The sequence below is a fragment of the Hypomesus transpacificus genome, chromosome 5 (assembly GCF_021917145.1).
Source record: "Hypomesus transpacificus isolate Combined female chromosome 5, fHypTra1, whole genome shotgun sequence".
NCBI lineage: Eukaryota > Metazoa > Chordata > Actinopteri > Osmeriformes > Osmeridae > Hypomesus > Hypomesus transpacificus.
In genome coordinates this window covers 4,240,057-4,254,406 of record NC_061064.1, presented here as the reverse complement: position 1 = coordinate 4,254,406, position 14,350 = coordinate 4,240,057, and the positions used below count along the sequence as shown (strand labels likewise).

The following is a 14,350-nucleotide window of genomic DNA, read 5'->3' as shown; positions in this document are numbered from 1 at the left end:
TATTGGATACATTTGGTCTTTAAAAAAAAAAAAAAAAAGAGCAATGCAAGATCTAAAGGTGACGTTGTAGTTTTACAAGGGGTCTAACAGGGTTAAGGACATTTTACTCAACTAGTTACCTACAATACCACAACGACAGTGAAAAATTTTGCAGAGCCACTCCGTGAGTTGTATAAAACCGCATTTATTGCAACCAAAAAAAACATGCGCTTAAAAAGGAACAGATGAAAGCTTGAATCTAGCAAAACCAGTGAGGGGGCATGTCGAATTCGAGAGTTTAGTCCGTCTTGCAGCTAACTAGTTACTAGCTAACTAGTTAGCTTGCTAGTATTCTTGAGACTGAGAGGAGGCCTTCTTTCCCGCCTTGCCAGTACTTGGTGCAGCCTGTCCGGTTTTCTTCGGCAGCAGAACAGCCTGGATGTTGGGCAAGACGCCTCCCTGGGCAATGGTAACCCCGCCAAGCAATTTGTTCAATTCTTCGTCGTTGCGAACGGCGAGCTGCAAATGGCGAGGGATGATACGAGTCTTCTTGTTGTCTCGGGCAGCGTTGCCAGCCAGCTCGAGGATCTCAGCAGTGAGGTATTCAAGCACAGCAGCTAGGTAAACAGGAGCACCAGCACCAACCCTTTCGGCGTAGTTTCCCTTCCGCAGCAGACGATGGACTCTGCCCACAGGGAACTGCAGTCCTGCGCGGGAACTACGAGTCTTCGCCTTGGCACGGGCCTTTCCTCCAGTTTTTCCTCTTCCAGACATTTTGTACAGTTTAGCACCACCGCTTCTTCAAAGCCGATCAAGTAATGAATAAGTAGTTACGCGGTTACGGAAGAATATAAACGCACTACTTTGGTCCCGCCTTCGATTGTTATTGGTTATTGGAGCAGGAAGTGTGCTATGATTGGCTTGTGAACTTTATGTCGACACAACTCATTACTTATTGGTTGTCGTCTGACAGATATTTTATCAATTAATGTAATCTAAAATACTTTCCACTTAAACAGTATAAAATCAACTTCTCATATTGGCATTAGTGACAACATTTTAAATGGGGATGCTGTTGTAAATTATTAGTTATTTATTTTGAATTTGTAAACGTGCCGATTCTCTACTATCCGCAAGAGGTCCACACTTCCCGACCATGCTGTTTTGGTTCTGTAATAACATGAAAAACAGAAAAGTCTTGTCATCATCACGAATGTGGTTGTGGTAGTAGTAGTTTCAATAAAATCTAAACGTTGCACGATTCTTAAAACTTGGCTGAAACATGGTTAGTGGATTGCGCATCCGGGAGGAGGAGACCAACTGTTTCTCCCAAATGTTGCTTCCAGTCCCAAGAGTTGTTATCAGCCCTTCACCTTCCCCCACCTCACCCCTTCACATTCTAGTCCCCCGTTTCATTTTGTCTTCTTTCTTTTCCCATTTAACATTATTCAGAGCTGGAAATGAATGGGTCATCACAAGCTATTGCATTTGTTAATGACTATCTGTCACTGTAAATGAATACAACGTCGGAGGTGGGATCCTTGTAGTCTGTACCCCAAAAAACTACAAAGTATAGCAAGCTACAGTGAGTTTAAAAAATAATTTATTTAAAATAAATTAAACATGATAATTTAAGCATTGCCTCCAAACATGAAAAGTTATTTCAAGATTTTCATCTTTTTTTAAATGCCCCTCATTATAGAACAGACCACGTTAGGACTGCCAGCAAATGCACGAGGAGCATGTGTATGCTGAAGCCAACGTTTTTAAATTTAGTAAATTATCAATACATTATTTTATATTTTTAGCACCAACAAAGATAGTTTGTGTTATATGCAAAGAGTATGCAATTCTGGAAGTTCTACTTAAAACGTGGGCGGGGGTTGTCAAGTTCCATTTTTTCCAATGGTATGACATTCCCTATCTGTAACATCAAATATGCTGTAGGGATACAATACAAACTCTGAGAGTAAGTCAAAATAATTTGTTACATTGTGCAGTTTTGAAATACACAAGTACTGCATTATCTTATTGACAAGATGTACATTGATTGATATTTCTTTTTTGTATATCTTTATTTTTTATTTTTTACAAAACACATACCAATAAAGAAAGAAAACTATTTATGTACATCTATATATGTCAAATATGTTCATCATGAGGGGCTGGACATGTGTCCTGGAGGGAAGACCCCTTGTCTTGCATTGCAAAGCCAAAACAAGGGCTAACCGTTTGCATCTAGAGTTCCATCTGAAAAGTGTGTTGATCACTTAAAGCATTTACCTGATTCAACTACCTGAAACAATTACGATCAAATTATTAAAAGTGTTCTTTTTTATCAAGGGATTGCATATCCTCAATACATATTGCTGTTCTGATCAAAATTGAACTTCAAACCCCAACCTTAACCCTATTGAAAGGCTGGTTGAGCAAGGTTTAAATTAAACAAAGGTTGTGTTTCCCAAAAAGTCTCCCTTAAAATGTCACAACATGATCTGAGAAAATCAATACAAACACAGGCAGAGGAAAGCATTCTGCTTTCTATAGAGATTATAATTATGAACATCATAACAAATTAAATAAGACACTAAGTCAATATTATCAACTTAAGACTGATGGTTAATATTTATTCATCCACTACGCTTTTATGTTTATTATTATCTAAGCAAGAAATAAATCACACCTATTCAAGTCTGTACTACACACTGAAACTACCATGACTCAATATTTGGGGTACACAAGGACTCAAAGAGTCGGATCAAAGAGCAAAGAAGAATAAAAAAAATGAATAATTTTAAAATACACAAGGACAAGCTTTCAATTGCTGTAAACAATCAGATAAAGTCCTAAAAAGTGCAACCAAGAAGATCTTTTCATTTATATATATTTTACAATTCTTAAAGATAAATCCATTTCACAGGCCATCTTCCTCTACTGCCCCCTTCTGCTCAATGGGGCCAACAGCATTCCCACATCTTCAAGTTTATTTATGTTTTGACTAGTCCCCTTCAATCCAATGAGCAGCAGGGACTTCTTAAATTAAATATGTTTCTGTGTGATTCCAGACTAATTCTCTCCATTCTCCTCCTTGAAGGTGCAGTGTTATTCCACTCTGAGGTAAGCTTTGACGAGAAAACCAGTGACCACCCACCTGGGGTGTCCTGCCTCCATCAACTGTTAAAGTTAAGGTCTCCAACTCTGGATGAACAGAGACAACATGAGCCCAGACAATCATCCATTCTGATACAGCAGCTTAACCTCCAAATCCTTCAGTGCCCTCAGTTATCCGCTGTGCTTGCCCCTCCATTAGTGGCACTGGCTTTGTCCTTCGACTTGGAGGATGAACGGAAGGAAAAGCGCTTGATGAGGCGTCGAGAGAAGCTGCCGGATTTCTTACGGCTAATGGTGGCCGCGGAGGCGGAGTTGCTTCCGAGGTTGGAGATGTCTTCGTGGGATTGACTGAAGCTGGCGTCCTTCTGTCTGTGTCTTCTGCGGAAGAACAGGTTGGTCCCGCTCCGGAGAAAGCCCACTGAAAGAAAGATGTGGGTCATTTGAGACACCATTAATAAACAGAAATAAACTACTGTACATCTGTCTCATGCATGCGACAGATATGGCAAACATCATTTTAAATAGAGCCGCGTTCAAATTCTCTCAGTACATATTTTATGAAATTGGCGAAAGCAGGAAAGTCAGCGTGAGTCCTTGACAAAGACAAAGGAGTAACTTCATCACATAGCAGAAGTGGGTTACAGTAGCCCTGAGGTTCTGGCACCTTTGTGGTCCTTGAGGCTGCGTGTTTCTAGTGCACCTGTGGAGCCCGTCTCCGACTCCACGTCGTCTACCGAGGGCCGCTCCGACACGTCTGAGGGCGTGGTCTCATCCTGGTCCTGGTGATGCCCCGCCCCATAGTGGTTGGAGGCTCCGCTCTGCAAGGCAGCATCCATGGCCGCAGCGTAGCCCACTGACAGAGCCGAATCATCCTCCGAGATGGGAACCTGGCGTATCCACACACACAGGAGACAGACATAAACCACACTGGGGAGCTACAGAGAGCTGTAGAATCACATAGCGACGCATGAGGATTTGAAGCAATACCACATATTGCTGTAAAGGACATTACCAGTGATGCCCTGTCACACAAAAAAGGCTTTTAAGGTTTAACTATGTCAGCAGCTGACATGCAGGTGTTGACTGCTGTGATGGCTGACAGCAGTGTGGGACTATCCACCCCTGGGCTCTGACCTTTGACACCCCAGAGATGATGAGTGTGCTTCTTTTAGTGGGCGTCTTCCTAGCTACCTTGCTGGCTGACTCCGTCAGCTGCCGGATGGCTGTATCAGCTACTGGGTCTAGACCATTGGAGAGAGGACTCTCGACTGGAACACACACACACACAAACACACACACAAACACACATGCAACATTACATTGAGGAAGCTGCAGCACAGATACAGAGGTGGCCAGAGTTTAATGAGAACTCACGGCTGGGGGTGGGGCTGGTTCCGGCCACGCCATGGAGACCATCAGAGAGGATTGTTGGTCCTTTCTCTGTCACCTCCACTTTGGATGGAGACCGCGAGGGAGAGTCACCTGGAGCAGTAGGGAGGGACAGTCATCACATCACTGTCCACATCACCGTGGTCTTCAGCATCAGCAAGCAATCTGTCCCTTATGTATTGTAGACCTTGTTACCCTATATAGTGTACTATTATCCTATCTAAGGATATGCGTGTATTTCTATGCACCTACCCATCTTACGGTCCAGTTTGGGTCGCGACTGGATGGTGGTCACTGTGGTGACGATGGTGCCATCCGGCATGATGGTGCGGTCCACGTCCACTTTCTTTGTCGGGGTATGAGAGGAGCGGAGGGGTGTAGCGCTGTGGCTGCCACGGGAATCCCTTCCTTCTAGGAGCTGCAGCTGGGAAGACCGATCATATATACTTCATGTTAAAATACCTACACCAAACTCTGCGATCATTTCAGTATCTATGTTTTCATCATGTCATCCAAAAAATAAAGATAACATTCTCTATGTAGTGTTTTGTAGTGTTCTGTGGTCATCGAGCTGTACATATAATGTGTTGCTCACCTCAAAGGTGACTGTTGCAACTGGTGCCAAGCCATGACCATGGCTGACTGACAGCACATGCTGTCCAATAGGACTTCTCCGTGGCAGGTCCAAGACTAAGGAGGCGTGTCCAGGCAAGAATTCTGCCAGAGAGACAGACGTGTGAGAATATGTGACAGGTGTGTAATCTGTCTACAAGCTTCCATCTATCATGCCCCACAGTACCTCCATAACACAATTGACCTATCAATCACTTATCACCCAGATGAAGTGTATTATTTCAATGATCATTCCATTCAAAGCTGCCTTACTTTCCCCTTTGCTGTTCCTTTCCAGCAGTCGTAGTTTTAGCTCTTTGGTTTCTGGCCCTAGTTCCCTGCCAGAGGCACAGAAATCAGGAGAGATTTCGTGTAAACATAATAAAAACATTGTGTTATGGTATTTGCGGTAACTATTTGGGTTACATTTTTCAGTGCAGCCCTTATTGTTTGTTCCAGTTCAGCCATTATTGTTTGTGAGTGTGTGTGTGTGTGTTTGTGAGTGTGTGTGTGTGTGTTTGTTATCTCACAGTGTGACATCCTCGCCCCAGTCCAGGGAGGCTGCAAGGCTGACGGCCCTGGGAAGGAAGCGGGTCCTCTTCTCAGTGGAGGGCTGGTTCAGACTCACGGCACAGCACATCTCCCCAGACGACTGACCTGCAGACACAAACACACACACACTTCAGCCCTCCCCTGTGGAGACCCAGCGGCACTCTAACAGGAAGTGAGGGTGTCTGAGGGAAGCGACAGGGCTGACCTCCTCGCAGGCACGTGGCCCTGAGCTGGCGTAGCAGCAGACGCTGTATGGGGACGCTCTGAGACGGGGGGGTCAGACCCCCTTGGAGACGCTCTCTGGGGAACTAGAGAGCAGATAGAAATAGATCAACAGGACAAGCCCTTGGGGGGAGAGGGGGGGCTCTCATTGAACATTCATTTGGGATTTTTTGTTTTTCTCTCCATAGCTGCCACACAGACTGGTGTTTGCTCATGAAATGAGAGAGTGTGGCTCACCGCAGGACTGGAGACACAGGCTTTCAGGTTGAGTATCATGGCTGGCTGGGTGCTGAAGAGAGTGTCCTCCACCAGCTCTCCGATCATCTCCAGGTCTGCCTCCGCATCCTTGTTCTGGGTGAGGAACGTCGTGTTATAGCCTCCACAGGTATCAGCATGGCAGGGAAAGAAGGTGTGAGTGTGTGTGATGGATATCCTCTCACCTCCCTCTGGAGCCTGCGTGGAGATACGGTGAGGAAGAAGGTGGGCTGCCTGGAGAAGGTCCAGGTCACCAGGAGACCCTCCTCCTCCACCTCCTCCAGACACACCACCAGCTGATGGAAAGGGGGAAACAGACACCTGGTACACACAAGGGACTGGACCCCAGACACACAGGAGCTACTAGACACATTCAGACTCCAGTGTATGTAAACTTTATACGATGGTCACAGCACTGATACAAGAAGTTTAATGATGCAACATTGAAATCAGTGTCACAGTCAAATCGCAGCTTTGCATAACAATGCAAGGTGAGGTAGACACTCAGCTGGTTGTGGTGAGACAGAGACATGCAAAGTTCTACATGCAAAGATGCTGGTGATGGGGTTATACCTGGGCCAGCATTGGCTCTATGGTGATCTGGTAGGTGTCCATGGAAACGGCTGCAGGTGACTGCTGAGTGACTGTCACTGGAAATGTTACCATGTCAACGGCACAATTACAATGTAAAACCTGGCGAGGAAAGACGAGAAGAGGATTGAGGTATAAGAGTTCGACTGTGGGAGACTGTTAAAATCAACTCTAGCAAGTTTGAATGAGAACTGCTCCAAAGTAACCTTACCATACTGCGAGCTGATTGGTCTGTGCAAGTCACGCTATCTATAATGGCTGAAGCAGGAAGCTGGAGACTGTTGTCAAAGGTGATCTGGATGGAGCTCTGACAAACAAAACAATATTAACATGTTGAGGAGCACTTACGAAAAACTCAGGAAATCACATTAAATATCTTCCATGGCAACAATAAAGATTATATCACAGTTTGCCAGGTTAATCAAGCTGCTTAAACTTAATCATGACACTTTTGACTGTAAAACGCAAAGAATTCTGAGCCTATTCTGCAGTCAAACATCACCAAACCAGCTCAGAACTAAGGAGGGATTTTACACTCCACAGAATGGATGCTCCATATTGTTGCAGGACAAAGCTTCAGTCCCAGAGAGCTATGGTTGGGTGCACTGTGCTGGCAAGAGCTGGGAACAATTGGCAAGAAGATGGAACATATGTTGTGCTACAAATGCAGCAGAAAAGACAGGAGGAAGGTTTCTTTACATGACCTGACTGGATAGAACAACATCATCGCTGTACAGTAAAAGGATGATGTACCACTAGAGACTGACAGCCCAAGTCATCCTCATGGCATGTCTCAGTTATCTAGTATCAAACCAACTGATACATGTCATGCTGTAGTCTTGTTTTTATCAGATTTTCGCCAGACTTCTGAAATGAGTGCCACAGGCAAGAACCAGCTATGACTTGAATGACTTGAACCCCTGGTTGTATCTGACTGTCTGAAGATCAGTAGGCTGTTTCAAGAGATAGCTTTGTCAGACTCAGGAGACAATAGGAGTGGAACAAATCTCCTATTGTCAGTGCATATTCTCCTCAATGTCTTAGTCTAATCTCCATCACGCAGACCTGCAGGGGCCAAAGGTGGGAGGGGGATGGTGCAGAGCTGTGTGTGCGTATATGTCTGTATAGCTGTGTGTGTATATGTGTGATAGCTTGGGCAGACTGTGAAAACCTTAAGGGCAAGAGGCCAAAATAAATGCTGCCCAGACTGTGCTGACACACTGAGGTCACATGACTAACCCATCCAACCTACTGTGTATTTCAGCTGGTGTTGGTCTTCCAACGTGCTTATTCATCCGTAGTTCCACTGTGTTGGGCCATTTAAAGTGTCCGATCAGACGGTGTAGCTAATACAGGCTAAATACAGACTGGTATTATATCATTACTGCTTTAAAAGGAAAACTAGCAAGATAATCTTCTAACATTCCAATTCCTGTATAATTATATAGAATAATTCAATCTTAAACATATATTTTTTTGTCAATGCTGGACTGCGTCAAGGTGACAAAATAGAAAAATATATTCCATCATAATCAAAATACAGGATATACTGTGTATCAATCTTAGTACATGTCAAAGACACTTGCAGGATGAAAACATTCTCTTTGCATCATCTGAAATGAATTTGATGTGTAGCCTGACTAGCTGGCAGTGCACCTGGTGCCTCGTGGAGTTTCCACAGAGACAGAAAAGAGAGATGCCTGTATGTATGTGTGTCTCTCTCTCTTTCTGTCTCTCTGTCTGTCTCTCTTTCTCTCTCTAGAGAGATGACTCGGTGACTGTTTCAGGCACTGATTTGTCCTTGTGATCCACTGCTGTGTGGGTAGAAGTATCTCCAGGGGGTCTCACTAGAGAGAGGCTCCTGAGGACATCTGTGATGTCATTTTGAGTTTGTCACTCCAGATCCTCTGGCCCTGCTTGGATAAGAACTGGCAGCTTGTGGACCAAAATACTATATCATTCTTTATTAAACTACATTCACGTCCTAGTTTAGTGCCTCCCCCAAACAACATCTTTCCCCAGCAATAAATAATCCCTTTAGGATGAGTAAACCAAATCTCTCTGACAGATGTAAAGCATAAATAGTGAAAATAAAAGACCATCATCCTTTCCTGCAGTCAGCTATTGCCCATGATTCATTTTCTGTATTATTCAGCAATTACAATGTACTTCCATTTTGGTATTTGCAACAGTGCATCCATAACAATATTTCCATCCCCAAAACATTTGGAGATTCTACGAAAGGAAAAAAAACAAGGTACAGCCTCTCAGTCAATCAAATCCCAAACACTGGGCAGGTACTGTCCAATCAGGCCTCAGTGACAGAGAGGATGACCTTTGCCCTGAGCTCATTACCAGACTAATTACAGATGTGCCCGCCAGCCTACCCGCAGGGATCCTTGTCTCCTGCAGACAAACACGATGCTCCAGCCCTGAACATCCTGCAACCCTACATTGTGCCAAACAATCAGCATTTTACATCATTACATAATCAAACCAGGTTCGTTCTGTGTCACAGTTCAGAAATGAAGTCTCGCTTTGTGAACACAATCATCAATTTCCCCTTGATGTGTGTGCTCCTTTATATTAAATACCGACTTTTGTCAGTGGAAATTTCTAGGATCCTCAGAAAAAAGCCACTTCGGCAGAGAGCCTAAGACGTTCCCTCTGGCATCGGGATAAATGAGCCATGCGCTTCACATCAGTCGCAGACAACTCCACGGCTTCTCTTTGATCCGGGGCCTTCCAAAATCCTGTCCCAAGGTGAGGCAGGAAGGATCCAAAACACGCGCCGCTAACGGGCTTCCTCGGGAACAGGGTCTGTGTGCTACTGCAGTGTCAAACAGTGCTGTTTTACTGCGTGCTGCGCTCTTTCATATGAAGTGGAGCTACTATCATGATTGTGAGGGCCCCGGGGGCTGTGGGTCCTACTCTGCAGAATGGTGTGGATGAGTCAGCAGATGGATGCCATGTGAGTAGTTAACTGAACATGTGGACGGTGAGAGGGCCGTAGTGTGGACGCGGCAGCCTGTGGTCTGTATGTTTATGTACTGGTGAGTAGGGAGTGTCCCTAATACGCCTTGTATCTGTGTTGTAATCAAGTCTGCATTATCCAGCCATGTGCAAGGTCCATGTATGCGTGTGTGTGTATGTGTGTGTGTGTACACGTATGTGTGTGTGTGTGTGCACATATGTGTGTGTGTGTGTGTGCACATATGTGTGTTTGCTCCAAGAGAATGTCCTTCTGGTGACATCGTCACACACAACCAGCTGTTCTGAGGGCTAACGCCAAATCCCTGGATTACAGGGAGAGTGAGAGAGGGAAATCTTCTTAGTGATCTCCGTAAATCATCATCGAACCAGAGGTGGACCGGACGACACTGTATGGCGGAACACATGTGCATACATCTCCCAATCAGCATCCAGCTCCCACCGCCTCCACCCCAGAGGACTGTCGTCAATTCACGATGGTCTCTAGTGAAATGCATGATGGAACTGGAATCCAGTTCATGTCCTTCCCGTGCGAGGCTCTCAGTTCGGTTTGTTCATCCCATCCTCCAAACAGCTTACACAGCACCTTCTTCTCATGACAAGGGACAGACCACTGTCCCGTCCACACGATCAGACACAATCACTTCTGACCAGCCCCCCTGACTCTAACAGCACACCGGTAATCTGATTAAAATGGCACTGTGGAGTTGCGTTTGCGTGTCCGCTTAACGGGCATTTCAATTTCCTGTTCAAGCATCTTCAGAGGTGTGTGTGTGTGGGGGGGGGGGGGGTGTAGAGGATGAACGAGAGGGGGGGAGGAAAGTGTCCCTCGCACCCTGTCAGATAGTATCAAACTCCCAACTGTCAGGTTAGCCGACACAATGGCCCTTGGTGCTCAGTCTGTAGGGAGGAAGGCTCCGCCTCTGCTCCTACCAGATCCATGCCAGTGGACACACACACTCACACACACAAGCACTTACACACACACACGTCCTGGAAAATGGCAAACACTCCTGTTTGTAACCTGTCATCCTCCTTTGTGTGCTGTTGTCACTCCTCCTAGCTTCCCACAGGCAGCGTCTCATAAGGCTCGACACTGTGTCAGACACGGGAGATACTCTTACCACACCGTGACTCTGGTATCTCCCCAGTCACATGTGGAGATACGATGTATGTAGCTCATCTTTCAGTGCTACTATGTGCCATGTCATGTGCGCAATACAATCTCAAGATGACATCAGTAGAAGATGTACAGAGGTGCACTTTAAAATAATATAACGGGTTCACATTTCACCACCCCATGCCATGCGTGTCTTTTCTTCCGATACTATTCTTTCCTCCACCTGAGATCATATTTTACCCCATGCAGAAACATAATCGTGATGAATTTGAGGTCAGCGCCGAATGTGAGTAGCGGACACCATGGTCTAGGCTGTTGCCGAGGTGTCCATTTTCCAAGTGGTACCGGCAACATGCCTGGCAGGTGGCAGGAGCTGGTGGGAGAAGTTGACAGCCCGACACGATGAGACTGGCCTTTGGCTACCTTAAAGTTGACGTTCAACACAGCAAAAAAAAACCTTTGGGCAGGTTTTTCGGGTCAGGTGAATTTGAGTACAAGTGAGAGAGCAGAGAACTCTTGACACAGGCTCATGTGAGCTCATCATATTGAAACAACACTGCAGAAAACGCGGAATGAGGAACTTGAAGGCCCAACATATTGTTGGAAGAAATCAGTCTGTGTGAACGGCTTAAACGTAAATGTGGTTTTAGAGTTACACGCATAATCACGTATCCTCAACCACAAAATCATTTTAAAAAATGAACACGGTGAGCTGTTTGTGGTGGGGTTCTCAGCAGTAAAGACTTATTTCATCCAATCACGTGGATTAAGGTTGAGAAAAGCAGTTGTGATGACTTGTTGATACTTTGTTGTGATGAAGAACATGATGTGGATCTACTAGACTTGGCTCTCATCCACAGCTCACAAATGAAACAGCACATGGGTAAACAGTTTGATTCTGTCTCTCGGTCCTTGCCAGCTGAGGAATTTAAGCAAAATAAATGACATAAGTAAGCCAGGAACCCTACTACACCATGGACTGTAGCTGGGCTGCAGAACTGCTACTTCTAATTCTAAAACAATATTTGAAAATTATTATAAATCATGTGAGCAAGCATAATTTAGCATGCTTTTACACATTGTTTGCACAACCAAACACAATGTATCCCCTCTTCATCCAGTACTGAAGCCTTGCTGAGCTATGCTGAAGAGAGTAGCCAAACTTGACAGACATCAAGTAACACACACACTGCAAAAATGTTAAACGTCTAGCTTGACCATGTCACGACGTTCTTTGAATCTTACCTCAGGGGCTCGGTTTAATCATTGACTCAGAGAAAAGTCTACATAGGAATAGTCTTAAAACAATAATAATCAGCCATTTAAATGCATACCTTAGATCTTGGGCATACAGACCTCAGTAGTGGGTTAGTTATTAAGTACTCAGTCTTTTATCAAAATGAAACCAGAATTCAGGATTCTCTTTATCGCACTATAAGACACAAGGGAGTGGTCAGCTCTTTGGATCTGGAAATGTAAATCAATGACCCTTGTGGGCCACAGCCAGAGAGAGGTGCTACTTTGGTGGTGTTGTCTACCTTTCTCCCTGGGGAGTAACAGTCAGACCCTTTTTAACTCACCAGGAAGGAGAGGGAAGGAGAGGGGGGGGGGAGCAGGTGGTAAAAGATGTGTGTCCCCATGCACAGTGTGGTCTGAGTAGCCCACTTTGATACACAGAGATTAAAGGCATCAGTTTGAAAAAGGGAGATGGACCTTTAGAGACCTCTTGTCTGCAGAACTGACGTCTGTCTGCTATAAACAGTCGACATGCCACAGAGACAATGAAAGAGAGAACGAAGCCCTGCAAGCACTGATGCAGTAGGAGGTAGGCTGGGATATCTACACTGCCAATAACAAGTGGATGTTTTTACTGTGGTTGGGTGAGACTGAGCAGGATATTTTCCCCACTGATATGCATTAGAAATCATTGTGGTTATGCAAGAACCTGCCTCTCGGTGCTGTTACACTCCGACTCCCACACCTCCAATGAGTAGCTCTGCCAGCGAGAAACAATTTACATATCACTGCCTACACACACTTACTGCACACACATCCACATGCGCGTACCCACACACACTGTCTCTCAAAGTTGGTGGTGGCGAAATCTTTCTCACAGTCATATTGTTCCGAATGAATCGTCAAAACCATTGTGTTAGACTGGCCTGGAGAGCATAGCAACAACAGTGTAGCCAACAACAACGTAACAAACTTACCCCGTGCCTGCAAGCTTGCTCGTTGAGTGCTCTGACCCAAGCTTTCTGCCAGTGTTCCCGAAAGGACTTGAAGGAGAACAGAGAGGCAAGCAGGCCCTTCACCCCTGCCTCAGATGCTGGTTCATCTCGTCCAAATCTGAGCTTTAACAGGGACCCCCACACTCCCCCAGCCTGGGTCTGGTGGGAGAGGGAGAAGGGAAGTTGCCAGAATGTGTCCCCCCTGCTCTGGGTGACTGATCTGGGGCTCCTGAAGCGCAGTAGTGCTAAAGAGTACTGGACCAGCCAGGCCAACACAATCAGTAGGGAGGTCAGGAACAACCCCACCAGACACAGCCAGCTCATGTCCTTTAACATCATCACCAACTCTTCTGGCCTCTCATATCATCACAGGATAAAGATCAGGTCTTGAACTGTCCTATGCCTGCGGAGAACAGTGGGTCCAAATGATGAATCATGACGGAGACTGTACATGTTACACAATGTTTCAAAACGAAGAGAAATTAAGAAATCGCTAAATTATGCCTTGTGTACGTGAGATAAATACATGTCGACTAAGAAAATACTTGTGGTGAATATGAGTAGGCTATATCTATCACCTACACCGAGTTTCGTATGGACAGTGTTTACAGTAGGCCTACACTATGAAATTGTGCGGTAGACTATAGGTCACTTTCAAAATGCTGCATGTGCATGTCGGAGCGACGTCGGCATTTAACACATTAGGATGATAATGCAGAAATAAACCATGCATAAAAACATACAGCGAATTTAGCGATGCCGTGCGTAGCTAAATGCCAACAACTTAACATTAACTAAATTAATATATACCTACCGTTTTATTCTCTTGGATGGTATTATCTGGTATCAATATAAACATGTCGGTAGCTGGCAACATCTCGCTGATCATGATCAAGGCATTGTAACAACATTAATCCCAGTGTATTACAACAAGACTTTACGTGTCATCTTCGGTGGTTGCAGTTGTTCAATCCTTAAGAAATGTCCGTAAATTATTACTATAATAATTGTACTTCAACCATCACTAAAGTAGACAACTGAATAAGAAAAACACTGAATTGTGATTGTATTATACCCCATCCTCCCACCTCCGATGCAGTGCAAAGTCGGCATTGGTAATGCGCAGAAGCTATAGTGGAGCTGTCAAACCGTGGCACAACGCGTGCACAACCAATACACTTAAAGTGCCACACACTCTAGCGTTTCTCTTTTGGGCTTCTCTATCTCAACGAGGGATGCAAATACAAACTGTAAAAATAGCATAAAATAATAAGGTGTCTTCGTTGAAAAGGCATCC

At 45.0% G+C, this 14,350-nt stretch overlaps 2 protein-coding genes across 3 annotated transcripts; both read right to left on the bottom strand.

Annotated features, from left to right (window-relative positions):
- Window positions 1-168: 168 nt before the first annotated feature.
- Window positions 169-821, bottom strand: LOC124467929 (histone H2AX). The gene has a single exon (XM_047020451.1). The coding sequence runs from the start codon at window positions 751-753 to the stop codon at window positions 325-327; it is 429 nt and encodes a 142-aa protein (XP_046876407.1). The 5' UTR covers window positions 754-821; the 3' UTR covers window positions 169-324.
- A 785-nt stretch (window positions 822-1,606) lies between these two features.
- c2cd2l (c2cd2 like) lies at window positions 1,607-14,167 on the bottom strand. 2 transcript variants are annotated; one of them, XM_047020313.1, is made up of 15 exons: window positions 13,868-14,167; window positions 13,036-13,456; window positions 6,923-7,018; window positions 6,694-6,813; window positions 6,306-6,416; window positions 6,103-6,216; window positions 5,849-5,951; window positions 5,622-5,748; window positions 5,365-5,429; window positions 5,075-5,196; window positions 4,732-4,903; window positions 4,465-4,572; window positions 4,225-4,358; window positions 3,755-3,977; window positions 1,607-3,508 (listed from the first exon to the last, which is right to left on the bottom strand). In XM_047020313.1, the coding sequence occupies exons 2-15, from the start codon at window positions 13,390-13,392 to the stop codon at window positions 3,258-3,260; spliced, it is 2,103 nt and encodes a 700-aa protein (XP_046876269.1). In that variant the 5' UTR covers window positions 13,393-13,456; window positions 13,868-14,167; the 3' UTR covers window positions 1,607-3,257. The 2 variants fall into 2 exon arrangements, with proteins under 2 accessions (XP_046876269.1, XP_046876270.1); XM_047020314.1 differs by having other exon boundaries at window positions 4,282-4,358.
- Between the last annotated feature and the right edge of the window lie 183 nt (window positions 14,168-14,350).

What these genes read in the sequence shown, in the direction of transcription:
- c2cd2l (XM_047020313.1), bottom strand. Translation starts at nt 13,392, where the DNA reads ATGATGTTAAAGGACATGAGCTGGCTGTGTCTGGTGGGGTTGTTCCTG. An exon ending in CCTGTGTCTCCAGTCCTGCG is followed by an intron (nt 5,952 to 6,102) that starts GTGAGCCACACT and finishes TCTGCTCTCTAG; the next exon opens with TTCCCCAGAGAGCGTCTCCA. An exon ending in AAGGAACAGCAAAGGGGAAA is followed by an intron (nt 5,197 to 5,364) that starts GTAAGGCAGCTT and finishes TCTCTCTGGCAG; the next exon opens with AATTCTTGCCTGGACACGCC.
- LOC124467929 (XM_047020451.1), bottom strand. Translation starts at nt 753, where the DNA reads ATGTCTGGAAGAGGAAAAACTGGAGGAAAGGCCCGTGCCAAGGCGAAG.